The 18,645-nt window shown below is 30.0% G+C and overlaps 1 protein-coding gene across 2 annotated transcripts; it reads right to left on the bottom strand.

Annotated features, from left to right (window-relative positions):
* Window positions 1-1,096: 1,096 nt before the first annotated feature.
* On the bottom strand, window positions 1,097-18,237 carry LOC129980512 (uncharacterized). Of its 2 annotated transcripts, XM_056090843.1 has the most exons (8): window positions 18,175-18,237; window positions 18,018-18,063; window positions 16,480-16,577; window positions 14,973-15,051; window positions 13,942-14,018; window positions 10,062-10,214; window positions 6,848-6,896; window positions 1,097-1,241 (listed from the first exon to the last, which is right to left on the bottom strand). In XM_056090843.1, exons 1-8 carry the CDS (start codon window positions 18,187-18,189, stop codon window positions 1,213-1,215), a joined length of 546 nt encoding a protein of 181 aa, XP_055946818.1. In that variant the 5' UTR covers window positions 18,190-18,237; the 3' UTR covers window positions 1,097-1,212. The 2 variants fall into 2 exon arrangements, with proteins under 2 accessions (XP_055946818.1, XP_055946819.1); XM_056090844.1 differs by lacking the exon at window positions 10,062-10,214.
* Window positions 18,238-18,645: the final 408 nt, after the last annotated feature.

Here is an 18,645-nt window from a genome sequence, read left to right on the forward strand (position 1 = left end):
AGATCAATGAACTTGGAGCTTGGCGATAAATTTGGCGAGTTTGGCGACTAAATGGATATTACCGGAAAGTTCGAGAACTTTCAAGATCCATCCACTAACAACCGAGATGCAGCCAGGTACGCCCTGATTGGTCAGAAGATTCTAGCCCCGCCTCCCGGAACTATAAAAGACGGGCACTCAGAAGCTACGAGGTAGTTGTAAAAACTTACTAAGCCCAACGGCAGCGTACCCCCCCCCCACCCCACCCTCACCCTAATATCAGACAATCACAATGAGTCCTGACACTCGTCATCTCCAAATTTCGTCGAAGACGGCCACGGCAAAGTATAGACAGCAAAGCACTGTGAAGTCTCTCCTTACCGGGGATAAGCCCCTGCCGGGGCTAGGCGCCCCGTCAACCCAACTATCAAGCTACGAGGTAGTTGTGTGGATCGTCCGAAGAAGTCGTGTGTATCGTCAGACGTTGTGTGGATAGTCAGAGGCGGTGTGTGGTGAGCAGTCGGAGTCGCCGACAAAATACGGTATTGGAGGATTAGACAGCAAGAAAGCTGTGGAACTATAGCAATTAAATGCGCTGCGTCATTACGATTTATCGGCGGTATTTATTGTAGGAGGAAAATTTTTGCAACAGTATGATGTTGGAAACCTCTGGTTAGAAATAAGCATTGCTTTACATAATTATAGCAATTTAGAAAAGAGATGATAGTGGCTAGTGGAAAAGAAAAAAATATGGAAACATTAATAATTATTTTCTGATAAACTATTTTTATTTTAACCCTACAGTTTTTAATATTGTTTTGCTGTGATTGTATTGGTTTTCGAAGAGTATTATGGTATTTCCTTTTAAAATGATGCTTTTACTTTCTACAGAATGTTGCTTAACTGAGAAAAAAAAATCTAATTGAATAAGGCCACAAGAAAATTAAATTCTTTTTAACTTAAGAATTTCAAAAATTACTGACAGTGGCGAGAATGTTGAACAATAATTTTACTTATTAGTCATATATTGTTGTTGTTTTCAGAAAACATAACACTATACATAGATTACATGTAAGTTTAATAAAATCAAAATTTCATTACACCATCCATTGATATATATAGCATCTGTAATATTTCTAAATTATTTTAAACATATGTATTTAATTAACTGGGTTCTTATGCTTAATTGAACTTTTAAAAGTTTGAAAATCGTTTTCAAATTCATGAAATTCTTCATAATTCTCTGTAAGCTCCCGGTTTTCCTGGAAAGAAAGAAAAAAAAATATTGATATATATAATTCAAAAATAATTTTAGCAGCAATAGATTGTAAGTTATTTATTAATATTCAAGAAATAATAAGCCTAAAATATTTATTAATGAATTTTTTAATAGTAAAATATTTAAAGAAATTGCTTTAAATTGAAATTATGAGGTAATCAGTTAGTAATTCATGAGAATTTTGAGACTAATCTTAAGCTAATATTTATTAATTTCTTTTCCGAAATAACATAGAGAAGCATTTTTCTCTGACGATTTTTGTTGTTACTTTAAAAAATCCTTTATGTTGGAAGAAGAATAGACGATGCAACCCAACATATTCTCATATCTTTCATTGCTTGCACTGGGGGAAAACTTTGTTGTTGTTTCTAATCCCAGGTCTCTAAAAAGTCCAAAAAACAATAGTGGATCCCTTAAAATCTCAAAAATCGTAAAATTTAAACATTGAAGAATGTGATTGGGGGAGGCTTGATCTGCCTTGTACCAAGGACAATCAGCAAAGATCCTCCGTCCGTGTTGGAAGGTGAGGGATTTGGTGTGTCCATTCAAAAAACGAGAGAGAGCCGTTTGCTGTTTTCTAGAGATATCCAGATGGTGACACCAACCAGGTCTCTTACCAAAGTACCAAGGGTAAGCAGGTTTGACTCTCCAAAGTGCACTCGACTCCATCTTTTTGATAGAAGAGATTTCAGAACAAGTTAATGTTGCTTCACCATGAAATATGTCAGCTGAGGCAGTCTTAGCTAAGTTAGCCGCTGTCTCAATTCTATTTAAACCAACATGTAAGGGAATCCATTGAAAGTGCATAGAGTGCTCAGCGGAGAGCCTGGCAATAAGGTCTAAGATATTCATGCTAATCTTGTCCCCCACTTTCTTCCAATGAGGCAGGTGCTGTATAGAGGCACGACTGTCCGTTAAAATCCAAATGTCTCCGAAGACAATTTCAGAGGATGTGTCGGTACATTGAAGTCCCTTATAGATTGCAATAAGTTCGGACCTGAATACAGAATAGTTGACAGGATTACTAAACGAAATATCAGTAGTTCCTTCAGGTGTCTAAATGTGTATGCCACTACGAGAAACGCCGTCATCTCCTTTACTGCCATCAGTGTACATTTTCAGAGCCGAAGATGGAACGCTATGAATTGTTTCCAGAGACATTTGTCTAGTAAATTCAGGTAACTCTGACTTTAATCTTGGCCAAGAGATCAGTATGGAAATGAATTCGACCAGGGTCGAATTTAAAATTCCAATAAGGCTTTAAGGAATGTGGTTCCACATCTCCAGAACGTAGACCCATCTCTTTTGCGAAGGAAAAAGGGCTGTGTTTCTTTAAACGCTTATTGTTATGCCATGAAGGAAGATAAGCAGAAGTTCTGTGCTGATCATTGTAGCTAAAGAGCTTGTTGTAATATTTTGAAAGACAGTGACTTCTTCTCAGAGAAAGAGGGGGTAGATTCTCGTACAGTACAATATCATTAGGGCAGCTATTATGAAGGCCAGTAATTATTCTTGAAGCACTTAATTGCAAATGTTGAAATCACGAATGAAAAATTGAAAAAAAAAAAAATCAGAAGATTTATACACCTTTTACATGTAGATTTGATTTAAAAGGAAGTCATCTGCATGTAACTTAAAAAAAAAGAAATCGGAGAACACTTTTTTCCCCCTCCAGTTTTTGAATTGGAATATGGATTATTTTACTCTTCAGTTATCGATAAAAATAATTTTTATAAAAATTGATATTTTATTAACAACGAAGAAAGTGAAAATGAATAAACGTATTTATAAGTGGAAGAAAATGATTTCAGCCCCCCCCCCCGAAAACCACAGAAAACTCGAAATTAGAACAAAAACGACTTGGAATATTTATCAGTGGTGCATAATATTTATGCAATTGTGAACAAAAATTTAGTGTGGAGACAACAGATGGATATTGTTCTTGCTAGAATTATTTAATTAAAGAATAAAGCAAAGGCAAAAATAATAGGATTCAGAAGGCAATGACAATTGATTTAACCTCATAATTATCGAATGCTAAATCGAGGCTCGTATGTTCTAATGTGTTGTATCCCGTATATTCTATACTGTTGTATTTAAAAAAAAAATTATGCTAATTTTAATTGAGTGCTTGAAAATATCATGAAATATATTTGCAATTAATGTCTCTAATTCCACTTTAGAAGTACTAAAATTAATCATTCGTATTCATATTATTGCTATTTCATTGACATCTGATAATACTAAATAATATTCGGTGCTGGTGATGGTGGGGTATGAACATTATGGCTGGGTTTGGGAGGTTTAACATTATGGCGAAGATGGAAAACTACATTTTTGCTATAATTTGCAATTTTATTTCTAAAAAAAAAAAAAAAAATGCGCGCTAAGTTTGTGAAAAGTTGCGAACATTTTACAGGAACAACGCCTGAACAAGTTAATGATGGTTTTCAAAATTCTTTGCTTGATATTCTTTATGTAGATACTGACTATTCTCCATTATGGAAATTTACTGCTGTTTTATGCATTCGCGATGACTCGTTTTCACCGTCCTAGGGGTGAGATGAAAAATGGAAAAGGAGATGTTTACATTTTATATAGCATTATAGGAAATTTCGATTATTAGCAATATTAGATGGTGTAGCGATTTTGTATAATCTGTGAAACTGAAGTATTCCTGCCCATTATAAGTACAAAAGTTTCGAATTGATATAAAACGGTTCAATTCAAAATGATAAATGGAAAAAAATTGATAGAAGTCTGTCTAACGCGATGAACGTCAAGCGATAACGCGATAACCAAGAAATCGTGAAATGCACTTTTCTTATTCTCTGTTTATCATTCTTCAACGCTAAAAGGCTATCACCTTTAGCCTTGTAAAATCGACGAAATTGCAAATTTAAAATCTTTATTAAATGTCTTTTTTAATTTTTTTAAACATTTTTCTTCGTTTGATGTTAAAAAAAAAAATTATTTTTAAGGTTACTAGCGCACAACCTTAACTTTTTAATACTATTTTCTTAATTTCTTGCTACTGATTAGAAGCAGCATCAATTTCTCTAATTTTCGTTATATTAACGTTTCATTTTAAAACAATATTAGGTCTATTTTTATCCAGTTTAAGGTGACTACGTACACTGATTCGTCAGATGACGAGGATGACACCTGAATTATCAACCGTCTACAAATATCCATATCACACTAGCAGGATGACATTGGATCATGGCTCAGATAACACCAGATCCGCTTTCTTGACGTTTTTTCGGTGGAATGACACTTTCTCTAGCATTTGTTTACACTATACTTTTCTATGCGATTTCATGTGAATTTAGTTTCAAAAATTGAAAAAAAAAATCAATTAACAAACAAATTGGGAAGAAAGAACAAATTAACAGATAATTTCATTAGAAAATTACACAACTGTTATGAAATTCCAATTCGTAGCAATATTGATAACTTAAAATAAAAATAAAAATATGCATTCGGAAATTACGAGGGGGAATCCAAAAAATGTTTACAAAGCAAAGAAAAATATCAACAACAGACACAGGATACAGATGGTAATTAGGAGACATATGTGGTGGTCACTTCTCTACATAATCACCATACCTGTTGTGGCATTTATTACTCCGCTGGGCCATTTGTTTAACCTGTCTTGGTAATAATCAGGTCCCTGGCTATTGAGCCAGTTCTCGGCACCTTTTTGAACATCACCATCTGATATAAACCTTGTTTCGGATAAGTGTTTCTTCAATACCGGGAAAAGGAAATAATCACTGGGAGCCAAATCGAAGCCATATGGGGGGTGGCTCCAGACCTCCCACCTAAACGTTTCCAGCAATCTCTCTGCTCGCTTCAAAAGAACGACACCATATCGCCATCTGTTGTCTACTCATTGTTTCGACCTCCGTCCATTTCAGCGATTTGTCTGTGAATGTCCAATAGGGACACATTCTTGGCTCATAGAAATCGTATCATGGCTACAACTCTGTGCAAGACCACTTCTCTAGATGTCTTGCCATTACTGTTGCTGTTTCAAGTCTCAATACTAACATTATCTGCTCGAACGACCGGTCTAAGACAACTAGCGCCCTCTGTCTCCACTCTGGGTAACAATATTCCCATCCACAATTTCTACTTTCCAAGTATTGCTGCTTGTATTTTTTTTTTTTTTTTTTTTTTGGATCACATCTCGTATAAAAGCTTTTTGTCCCTGCTGATCAAACATTTTATGCAAGGACAATGTCAGTTGGAGCCAACAATTGGCGCAGAGGAACATTTCTTAGAAAAGCAATTGGACTTCTTCAAAATATTATAAATCTAGTATATATGCAACTCTGTAACAAAAGTTGCTGAAGAAATGCCTATGTGGAATGACGCAAAATGTTAGTGAAGATTTTTAATTGCTTTGGAATACACATCCGGAACAACATTTTATTGAGCTCCTAACTGTGTCCTTATGGGACTATATAGCTAACCTTCAATTTCATGAAGGAAGGTTTGAAATATTAAGTGTGCTGAATAAATTGCAAATGAATAGTGGCAATCATATTCAAGACGATCTAAAGATTTTTGTTTATGAAAATATTTCCAGATCAAAAAAGCACTAATTAATTACCACCTGTAAAAGTGAATTGTAAAATTCACAATTGAAAATTGAGAATTCAACGAAAGAAAAAAATGCTGAATGTTTGAAGAAAAAGAAGATTTAACTTACAATTATGGAGAATTTTAGACTATTTTTTTAAAAAAGAAAATAATTTTTTACTGTAGCTGCAAACTAACTACTATGCCCAATTACTACGATTAGGCCTAATTTTTAATTAAATCACATTTTTAAAAAAATTCCATTCAAATTCTCTCTATTCAAAGAAAATTCTACTATGATCATTTTTAAAGTCATTTTTTTCCGCCATTCAATTCTGAAATTTTTTGCATCAAAAAGGGATAAAATTTTTTAAGGCGCATGACTATTTTTATGAAATTTTCAAGTTAGTACAAATAAATATACTACTAATTAAGTATTCTGATACTGATGTTTCTTTAACTGTGAATCTGAATTTCAGCAATGAATATTCGATGTTTTAACTGCTCCAAGCGTTTTATACATTTTTTTTATGGTTCTCTCCTAATACTTGAATTCTTTTTAATACGAACTGCCAAAAGTAAGGGAAGTGAAAGAAAACCTATTTTTGCCAATATTAAATTTATTTATTTCAGTTTTTTTACATTTATTTTATTGTAAATTATTTAAAAATTCATTTATATGTTTGATCACCGTTAAAGAGAAGTGTTTCACTGTGGATAATATAATTTAAAACTTTTAATTTCTATTATTTTGCATGTAATTCCAATTCAGATTTTTTTTCTTTTTATTTAGAAGAATAATTTATAAATATTTTTCACAAATTTTCTTCGACGCTGCTATCGTATTTGATATTTATAAATTATTTATATGTCTATCCTTTTTGTTAAGAATAACCGTGTTACAATTTTGACTTATTGATTAACCAAAAAATTAACATCAATTAATTGATCGAAAAATTAAATATATTCTATATTAAGAATAAAATGCACTTAAACGCTTACTGTCTCTGACACCAACAAAGCGTTTTTCTAGAATCTGTACATCGCCACGCTGAAAAAAATAAAGAAAAGGATGAGGTTAAAGGACAACTGTGAAATAGAAAATTTCATTTAAACAATTAAAATTAAAACGACACATAAAATTAATGCAAATAAACTAAGTTTTTAAATAATTTCTCTTTTTTAATATGATTATTATTTGCATATTCACATGAATATCAAATATTTTAATGGTAAATATTTCGAAAGTTGAAGAAAATTTACAATAAAACTTTTCAAGATTTGAAGCAAGCTTTTACATAATCACAAAATCGGGTGTTTTTTTTCACCTACTATGATTTTGAAGAATTTTTGCTTAAAAATATTTAAAATCTGGCGAACATCTGATGCCACTACCATTTTTTAGTAGCCAATCTAAATTTTTTCAAAGTTTTCTCATATTAGCCTCTAAGAATTTTATTTTTAGACTTTAAACAATACTTCAGCAAAAACCAATATAAATAATATTTGATGCACAGCTTTTAGAAAAAGGAACAATATTAAATTCCAATTTACTGAAAAAAGAAACATATTTCTCTTTTTATTTATTTAGGATATTTATCTGTCTATTCCATTTTCCTGTTGGCAAAAATCTATTGAATTGTGACTAAAATAAATTACTATAAGATTCATTCCGCTATAGCAAATATAGGATTGATTTTAAGAGCTAGTTTTAATTCTTTTTGAGCAAGTTAGGGGCAAATTTAACTTTCATCATTTTCAATTAAATAGTCCTGAATAGAGTCTTGATTTATTTAAAAGCAAATAACATATCTAAACAGAATACTTTAATTTTAAACACTGTTTATAGGTATTTTCGGAAGTAAGTTTCAAACTAAAAACGAAAATGCGCTTAATTTTATGGAGATTTTTCTATCATCTGAAACGATTAGGATATATATTATGTTCATTGATGATGTAATCATTGGAAATTTTTTTAATTACATGCTATCAACTTCATTAGTTATTAATTAAAGTACAATTTTAATTTATGTTCAAGTGCCAAAGTTTCTAACATTTATTTTTCTCTTGTACCCCTTGATTGGCCTAGCTATTTTTGAATATCCCGTACTTTTATATTTACTCCCTCCCAGGTATCCTTACGCGCAAAGAAAAATTTAATAATAATTTTAAAATCTTAAATTAGATTAAAAGACAAATAACTAGATTGAACTTATTACGTAATATATGAAGAATTAAAGTTTATTTTCCATGTCATTCAATTTTTTATATCTTTTCTTACTTCCAAGTAAATGAAAAAGAAAAATAACATTGAAATAATTTTGCGTTTATTTATAATGGAAGCTCATAATTATTAATTATGACAATCAACCATTTAAGTAGAAGACAGTCTAAAGCCATTCTCATGGAACTGAGTTTTATAAAATTAGGTTCAAAAGAAAAACAGATTTAATTTGATATGTGAAACTTGAGTCAAATTTACTGTGATATTTATTTTTAATACTCTCAAAAGGTGATGATGTTATTTTTACCGATTAAGGTTTCATGAATGTATTCATTATTTCAGTGCTCTTATATTGCGTATTTTCTTTCCCTGTACCCAGAAATCATATTAAAAAAATCTGCCGAAGGTTCAATAATTTTTTATTTTTATTTTCAGAGGAAAAGTAAACTAGTTGAATGTATTTAAAATTCATTTATCTGCACCACTGTATTTTATAAATACTGTCTAAAAGATAATTTTTTATCTTTTTTTAGAGTAACGTTACACTATCTTTTGATAAGATTTACATGTATGTTTTTGGATTTCATAAAAATCGCATCAAACACTAATAAATTAATCAAATGTCTCCTTGATAAAATTATTTAAATTAATACATTTGGCGAGCTGTTTACTTAAAAAAAAAATTCAAGGTTGGCTTAAGTACACAGTTCCATTCTCTTTTTACTTTCTTGTATACGTAGTATAGAGAAATTAAAGTAATCGTCAAAAAATTCGAACTCCAGATTTTGACGAATCTCCACTTTTTAGACCTCATTGAGTTCGAAAAAAATATTTTTGGAAAATACCCATCTGTTTGTGACAAAGGTAACTCAAAAACGCTTTCAGCTAGATGGTTGAAATTTGGTGAACGGCCTTTATACGAAATTTGCAGATTTCTTTCAAATTTTGAACAATATACGCTCAGAGGAAGCCTGTCTAACAAGCTATTCGAATATAATTTAACTTGATACCCATAAAACGAAGAGAGCTAGACAGAGAAAGTTCAATCCACAAAATTAATATCTATAGTCTAGACATCTATCACATTTTGAACCAAATTCAATAAATAAGGAATTGAGCATCTGTCTCTCTGTATTTTTAGAACCATGTAAACGCGATAGCTCAAAGTTGCAATGACTTAAATATATCAAATTTGGTATGAGATTTTGTGACTACAAATGCAGTTTTATGTCACATTTTTATTTCAATTGTTTGAGGAAAACTTGTCTAAAACACAAATTTGGTTTCAAATACTATTAACCGCATGCCAGGGATTAATCGCCAAATGACTCTCCAAGGATGACGCGATAGATTCTGTAAAAATACTAAATTCACTCTAAAGGTAATATTTTGTAACTAATGTACGACAATGATATTCAAAGTGTCCTCCGCGACAACACCTTTATTAAAGAATATGAGAAGGTTTTTGAGGAGCCCACATCCAGTGGTTTATTTTCTCAGTTATAATAGATTTAAGGACAGTAGATAGTCCTTAAATCTCCAAGAAACTGTGTTCTTTACAAAGGAAAAAAAAAAAAAAAGAATGGTTAAGGTTTCCTTGTTTGAACATAAAGAACATTGTTGTAAAGTAATATCCTATATCCTGCAATTGTATGACTTTTTTCATCACTTTTATCAAAATGATAACTAATTTTGTACAATGCTTTAACTTCATTCTTATTAGCGAATATCAAACTTTCTTGTTTCCAAATATCAAACAAGAAGTTCGATTAGGGTTATTCGAGAGTCACTAGTAATCGGATATTTCTTCATAAAATAGATGTTTGGCCCTAAATGACGAATTAGAAAGGATGGCTTCATATTGCTGCTTGATAATATCTTCTCCTGTTTTTTAAAATCCTTTTAATATTCGTTAGAATACCTTCTCTGCTTCAAAGATTTATTGAGGCTTTTAAGTGGTTTTCTTTGAGCAATGTCAACTTCATTTCTTACCTGGACAAACCATTTAATCGCTTTGTGGTTGTCCGCCTGCACTTCCTCGTGATCATCATCAGGTTTCTCCAGAGTAATTTCTGCTTCTTTTGAATCAGCAGTCTGATTTTCTGTGCCATTTATCGTTCTCCCAAGGATGCCATTTTTCAGCCACTTATCCGTTTTGAAATATAAAATTATATCAGAAGAAAATCTTTCTAAAGATAAGTACTTAAAGCTAAATGCTCGGGAAATGAAGCTCTATTTGTGAATATTTGTTATTCATTGCAAAACGAATTAAAGAAATAATGAAACCATTTTATAATCGTGCTTTAAATAAAAGCGTAGAAACGAGTAGCTTTGAAAGGAATCATACTATTTCCAGATATGTTTAAATTTTCAAAGCATGGAAAATTCTAATGGAACTTTTTGAAGCCATATCTTTTGAGAAGACGTGTGTGACTAGTATTTAAATGTGGAAAATGTTTGGCGGAATGCGGGAAATTTATCAATCAATTTGGCGGAATGCGGGACATTTATCAATCAATTTGGCGGAATGCGACGACACTTTATCAATCAATTACAGGGTTTCAATCCATCCCTTCTTTTTTTTTTTATAATTTCGTGAGTATTTTATACGAATTTATTATTTTTTTTATTATTTCAGTAAATCACATTCTGCAACTTAATTTTTTTTTATATACATTTTGTGTTGTCGGAATTTTTAACATCACTTTTAACTGCCTTCGAACCTTAATTTCATGCCTACCTCGAACCAGACGGATACCTGTTTCACTAATTGGGGATTTCTTTTCAGGTGTAGATACCGAAGAGAAGGGAGACTATCTTGGGGAATTATTTATAATAAAAAAATGAAAAATATTATTTTCATTAGTTTGACATTTTCGGGAATCCTGGATGGCTCTAATCTGATGGACAACAGTAAAAATTCAATTTATTAGCAAATTCGAATTAAAAACACTAATTCTAAAAAACATCCAGTAAAAAATATTTTTTTTCCTATTTATTAGTTTAATAACACATAATTAATAAATACATTGAAAGTCATTTAAGTATACAAAGTAGCAATTATTATAAAGTTTTAAATTCTTGTTACAATATTTTTAATATTTAAGCAAATAACAAGGTAATATAATAAAAAAGTTCCATTGCATGTTTATAAACTGTATACAGAATTTTTCGTTTCAACAAAACTTCGTACAAACAGTAAAATTAAAATGAAATACATTGGAAATTTTCAAAAGGGGGGGGGAAGAATGAGTGATTTTCTTTACCGTTTGTCCGTAAGTCCCATGTGTACCGTTTGATCGCATTTTTACGCTTAACACTTTTACAAGCAATAATTAACCCATCATATTTGTTATAAATTAATACTAAAAATTACGTGGAACGCATAAATATCTCGAATATTTTATGGATTTTCAATTAAATCAAAATGACAAAACATTCTAAAAATAAATGATATTTGGACACAAGAAACTGCACCCTTTATATATTGTTGTGCTCTAACTTATTTTCCTATTGATAATCCGAAGAGCAGTTTTCGATTCCTTAGCTGGCGATGTTTCAATTTTCGATTCCGTTGATGTGCTATCAAAAATAAATCGTTTGAAATTCTGCTTTATTCGTTAAATATATTCTTAGTTTGCTTGCATGTTTTTATCATAGTTTGTTGTTAATATACTATTATTATTTATATCAAATGAAAAATGTTTTCAAGTATCCTGATGATTTATTTATATTCATAGCAAAAAAGTACCATCTTATTAAATAGTAAAAGAAACTAAATGAATTAAGGTTAAAGCCATTAAAAGTTCACTTACGATCATAGAGGGTACAATGTATCGGCATATTTTATAACTAATAAACATTTTTCAGATATAAAAATAATTTTTTTAAATTAATTGTCTTGACTTGGAATTAATCAAAACAAATTCGAATTACAAATTATTTAACAGCACCACGCTTTTCGGAAGTTCGTGGGTTCAGAGAAAAATATTTGAATAAGCATTGGAATAAAAAACGTTCGGTTTAGCTGAGTTCATCTACATTATTGATATAAATCAGCAACTTATCTTATGCTGCTGTAAAGTTCATATTCTGTCCTCAATCCACCAAGAACCATTGGAGCTAATCACCGTCTTGATTTGAATCTCTTCATATTTTGTGAAATGTATTTCCAATAGAGATAAAAATTTCTTTTGGAATTGTGTTCAAAATTAGAACATTTATCTTTACGGTTATTGATAAAACAATTCGAATTATATGGGGTATATTAAAATAATTTTAAAATATATTGCAAATATGTGATAATAGGCAAAGAAAACATAAACAAGCAGATTTTATACGAGAAGAAATGTATTTGTAGTAGATATCGGTGATGTTATGATAAATGATAAATCAATGTTTATTCACTCATTACCATATTATACTATAATATAGCAGCGGAAGGTTCGTAAAAATATTCTTTATTTTCTACTGTAACAACGGTTTTAAAAATTCTATAATCGATACTTTAACATTTTCTAAGGCTACGAGAGGAATATTTACTACCGTTACTAGTCATCAATTTTCAAATATTTAAGACCATCTATTTTATCCCCACTGATTGAACCTCTTATCTTTTAATAATATCAGAAATCACTAAAGGTATTTACAAAAACTTTGGTTATGTATTGTATATTTAATAAACAAATCAATTATGGATGCCAATTAATTATTATTTTGCAGTAGAAATGCACCAATACATCTTCTCACCAAAATTTTCGAAGAAATAAAAACCTAGTTGTTTTAATGTCTTATCTCAAAATACAACGAACTGTTTCGATTTGTTAATTATTCATTAATTAGCAAAATTAATTAATAATCAAATTAACTTTATGTAACAAATTGAATGGATTTCTTTTCTTAAGGTATCTATGTTTTAAGACTTTTTTTTTTCTTAAAGTAATAACATTTATAGTAATATTTTTCTATTTTCAAATAACATTTATGTAAAAAAAAAAAAAAAAATAACGTACAAAAACATTTCAGATTTTTTATTTTCTCATATACGTAATATAGAGAAAGTATAGTAAAAGTAAAAAAAAAAAAAAAAAAAAAAGTCGAACTCGATATTTTGATGAATCTCCATATTTTAGACCTCTCTGAGTTCGATAAACAAATTTTTAGAAAATGTCAGTCTGTCTATCTGTGACAAAAACACCTGAAAAGCGCTTTGAGCTAGACGGATGAAATGTAGTAACGGTCTTTACATCAAATATGGAGATTTCTGTCAATTTTGTATAAAGTCTTTTCAGAGGAATTTCGGCTGTTCGAATATAATTAACACGATAATTACAAAATGAAGAAAGTTAAGTAGTAGACACCTGTTGAAAGTTAATAGTAGTTATGTAGTAGACACCAGTCAAATTTTAAGCCAAATCCAACAATGGGTTGACTGTCTGTCAGTCTGTATTTTCAGAAAAATGTAAATGCGATAGTTCAAAAACGCAGTGCCTTAAATATATCAAATTTGGCATGGTATTTTGTGACTGCAAGTGCAGTTTTGTGTCAAATTCTTGTCTTCAATTGGTTGAAAAAAAACGTGTTTAACACACAAATTCGAATTTTGGATACTGTTAACGCATGCCATGGATTAATCGCCAAATAACTCGCCAAGGATGACTCGAAAAATTCAGTAGCAATCTCTGGTCTTTAAATGTTAATGGGACCTTCTTTTATTCAGTTCAAATTTTTGGAAAATTCGAAGTCCTACATTAGTTCAGCCAGCTTTCGTTTATCCAAATTTATCTGTAGTTAGATAAATGTAATGCAAGAAATAAAGCATTTTTTAGTTTTTATATAGCTTTTTAATAAAGATGTAAAAAGACAATCTTACCATGAACTTGTTAAAAGCAACTTCTTTAGTAGCATGTTGATATACCGCCATTGCTGCGTTGCTAAGATCAATTTGAACTAAAAAAAAAAAAAAAAGATCATATTCAAGTTTAGATTAAATTATAGCGTTATTGTTATGTCTGTGCTGTGTCGTATCTCCCGTGCATTCTGCAATAGAAAAGCAAATGACACAGCATCATGATACCTCTAAAGAAGATGCTCTCTTTTCTGTTAGAGATTTTTCTATGGTAAATTTTCGACTAGACCTAGTATCTTTGAGCTGAGAAGTGTTAAATAAATGCGTGTCAAATAAAAAGATGTTATCAGCCTAATTACCAAGTAAATAAATTTGTGACAAGTATAAAGTCTACAAATTGAGAATTTTAGGATGTCATTAGCTTTTTCTCAACTGTAATTAATCAGGTTCCTAATTGTTTAATTATATTTTGATATCACGGTATTTATAAAAATTGGCATTTGGTTTAAATGATTGTGTATACAAATGTGGTTATCGCGCAGCTACGAGTCATTATAAATAAGATAACTGATTTTTTTTATAGCACAAGGGTCAGAACCGGCCAAGAAGCATCAAAATAGATATATAAATCCATATGAATTTTTATAACCTATTAAAATAAAAAAATGAATTTAAAATAAATCATTAATACATTGATTAAGTTAAAAAATATGTCTAACTAAGAAATTAAAGTGACAAATTAATTAAAAGAAAGGTCTCATGGTATCTACTTCTTAGGACCACGAAATACCTAAATACGCCAATGATATTTGTTATAAGATTGCGACGTTACAGGATTTGATTTCATTTTTAAAAAAATGTTTCAACTTTGAAAGATATCAAATGTTTACTTCAAAGAAATCATTGCAGTTTTAAGCGAAGCAAATTTAGCTAAATATTTATTATGTACCATTAAAATAGTTTTTTTTATTAATCAACGAAATAACAAAAATATTTTAATTTTCATTATAATTTACACATTATTATAATTTTACGTTTTTAAAATATCAACTCACTTGTATCCTTTTCTAACTCCTTAATATACGGATTAAACATCTCAAAAATGATGTCATCTTGCTCACCAGCTGATATTCCCTATAACGGAAATAAGGTGAAATGAAGAAAACGTTAAATATCACTAACTAGTTATTATGAAATCAAAGAATAAAATAAATTTCAGGCATAGTTGAGAGATGTTTCTAAACATATTCTGGTGCAGTATTTTTGACATCAGAAACTTGGAATTCGGTTTGATTTTCTGTCTATTGTAATTATAATGTTCTACTTTAAGAATACAATGTAGAATTCTGTAAACAGTCACGAATCTCGGACGTTAGAAATATGATCAGCATCGATGTAACAAAGGGGTGTAGATATTCTTTGCACCAGTTTGAGAGAATCTCCCGAAAAATAATAAAGAGAGAAGAAAGAAGAAAAAATCACCACCCCCATCATAATTTTTCTTGAAAGCCACTGATTAATCATCTTAATTATTTGATCAATGGTGGCAGTCTTAGTCATTGGTCTTTTTAAAGAATTTTCTAACAGTTATTCTTAAATTCTACTCATATTAAATTTTCTAGGGTATCATGTTAATGTGCCCTATCTTTTTTTTTTTATCGAAAATATCCTTTGATGAATGTGATTTATAATAACTATAGCTGATTTTAAATGTCTGCTCATATTTTCATTAGTATTTGCACATTTATTTGAATATAATAATGTTATTTATTATTTTTTTGCAGAAAAGTGCATTCTTCATTGCAATTCAATGCATTATTCCAAAAATTGTGAATAGATCTGTAAAAAATATATATATGATATTGAGAAATTTAAAATAATTTACAAAATGCCAGGCTATGAATTGCACTTTTATATTTTCAAATGTCTTTCCAATTGAAAAAAAAAATATTTTCTTAAGGCGATATAATCAAAATAAAAGAATATATATATTGTTGAATGTTTTTAACTTTCTAAAAATTGAGTTAAAGCGATCATTCATCTTGGCATTTTGAAAATCCCTTAACCCTCAGATCAGAAAATTAACGATTGGAAACAAACAAACAAAAAATGTTTTCTTTTACAAAAATATTTCTTGAATTTGGGCACATTATGATGTGAGAATTCTTAATTACTGTTAAAGCTACAGGAATCTTATATTAATCCTTATCGTGGCAAGATTGCTTTTTTGAAGAAAAGCAAAAAAAAAAAAAAAAAAAAAAAATGTATATAGGTAGCTTCTTTACTCTATAAAAAACATCAAAAAATAAATAAAAAATCGTGTAATAAAAATCATTTAATAAAACTAAGTTAAAAATTATTTTATAGTGGTTGTATATTTTTATAAAGTTGTATGTATGGTATACTATACAAAATGAACATAAGGGTTAAATTATAATTAGCTTTTATCAACAAAAACTTCATTATATTTAAAATTCTTCTGGGATTAATTTTATTTTTAACTAAAGTTAAAATAGACCAGTAATTGAAGCAGTAGATATCATATTTAAGAAATGTCGTTACCTGGGTTAAAATCTTGAAATCAGAGATATCTCTATGAGCTTCAATAAATTTTTCAACATCGGTGGGTTTGGACATCAGTTTGGAAAAATGGTACATGACTGTGAGAAGAAATTAGAAGCTTAGAAACATTCAGATGTAAAAAATCATTGTTTATTTCGAATAATTAAAAATTCCAACTAAAAATTAATCAAAAGGAGGGAAAAAATTCGACATGGTAAAAACTCTTAAAACATTTTCTTTAGGAACATTCTTCCAATGAATGAAACATGAAGTTCAAGAAAGAACTTCAGAAGCATTTAGAACTATGCAATTAAATGTAAGCTTGTCATTTACAAATATTTCATGCCATTCAGTATTCAACCCAGAATTCATGACGACTCCACTGCAACTTTAGTTTAGTTATATTCAAGTCCCGTTTTAAAGAAACACTAGAGCAATTTTGGGACGGACCTCGTAATTCTGAACCATATTCATATGACGAGGATGACACTTGAGTTGGCACCCTTTCTTCAAACTTTCACACCACAGGAGCAAGAGGACGTTCGGTACCGACGGATTTAACGTGCAACAGACCCGCTTACATGACGGTTCTTCCGTGGAATCGGGTCTCGAACCTGAAACCTTCTGGTTCCAAAAGCCAGACCTTACCACTAGGCCACCGTGGCCCGGACTCCACTTGAAGCAATATCAAAGGAATGGAGGTCCCCCCAAAACTTATCGTCAAAGCTGGATGGCTCCTTCCCCCCCTTCCCTTTAATCCACGACTGTACAGAGCAAGCGTTAAGTGCATAGCCCGCGTACGAAACGTTGTTGTGACTGTGTTTCATACGTTCTGCCTTTTTAAACCGACAGTGTTGATAGATTAGAAATTTTACAGGTTGTTCCATGCTTGAAAGGGGAAAAATCGTTCAAAACTTTCTACACGACAAAGCGTTCGAACTAAAACTACAAAAATTGGCAAGAAATTAATTCTTGAGTGATAAGTAATTACTTTTATGAAAAATAATCTTTAAAATTTTAATTTAATTTTTACATAAATTTTTTTCAAAATTTCAATTTTTTATCCTAATTATTTCAGTACATGGTATTGCGTAAAACTTATTTTTTTTCACCATTTTAAATTAAAAAAAGAGATTTTCAATGATAATAAGTTTATTCTCACACACTTCCCCTAATTTTAATAAATTTTAACATTTCGGAATATATTTGTCGACAATGCTTTTCATTGTTTTAGTTACTAGATTTATATTTACGTGCTTTATAACAATATTAAATGTGTGCATAATGTGCTCATCATCGCTGCTGTATAGTTATAAAATAACACGAAGATAGCCGAATTTATCTTTAAACATTTTTATGTTATGATTTTCTGACTAGAGATTCAAATTTTCAATTTTTTTTATTTACGTGACATTTATCTGTTTCAGTGTAAAAGTTGATAAGGTTTATGAGGTTTAATGGCACAAGAGCCAATCTTGGCTAAACTGCGCCAGTAAAAGTTGATAAATTAAATTAAATAAAATAGGTTTCATACTTACTTGCATCAGTTGTCTGAGATGAAAGTCCATATGGTATATCGATTGCCTATGAGAAAATCATATGGAATAAAATTATTAGTGAATAAATATTCGATTAAAAAATTAAATTCAGTTTTAGAGAATTATTTAGATGCTAAATGAAGAAAATTAAACTTACCAGCATTCTGTACATAAAGCTGTTAAAATTAATCTTAAGCTCTGGATCGAAGAAAGTTATGCTGGAACCTTGAAGAAACATTAAAAATAAATTGACATGATTTTTTTTTATCACATTTTAGAATAAATTTTAAATAACGCTTCTCAGATACATTTTCAAAACGCATATCAATAATACATGCTTTAACAATTACTAAAATTTGAATATAAATATGAAATTAACAATGGAAGCTAAAAAAATGACCAAATCAGTGCTTAATTGTGCATTCTTATTAATTTTCCTTATTTTTTTTAAAATTAGAGTTTGCTGACAAAATCTTACCTTGCTTTGATATAGAAACTCGATATTTTAGATTGTATTACATGTAAAAAATATTAATTTATCTTGCGTTATTAAGGGAATTTTATACATTAAAGTCGTTTCTAGTCATTTTATGCTTTGCATTTGCAAATTAACGGGCATGGCTCAAGC

This window comes from Argiope bruennichi, chromosome 8, assembly GCF_947563725.1.
Source record: "Argiope bruennichi chromosome 8, qqArgBrue1.1, whole genome shotgun sequence".
In the NCBI taxonomy this organism is placed as follows: Eukaryota; Metazoa; Arthropoda; class Arachnida; order Araneae; family Araneidae; genus Argiope; species Argiope bruennichi.

Bases quoted from the DNA above. Each gene is read 5' to 3' on its own strand.
- LOC129980512 (XM_056090843.1), bottom strand. The intron at 16,578-18,017 runs GTAAGTATGAAA...TTCTTCTCACAG, and splicing joins ATCTCAGACAACTGATGCAA to TCATGTACCATTTTTCCAAA. The intron at 10,215-13,941 runs GTAAGATTGTCT...AAAACGGATAAG, and splicing joins TTGCTTTTAACAAGTTCATG to TGGCTGAAAAATGGCATCCT.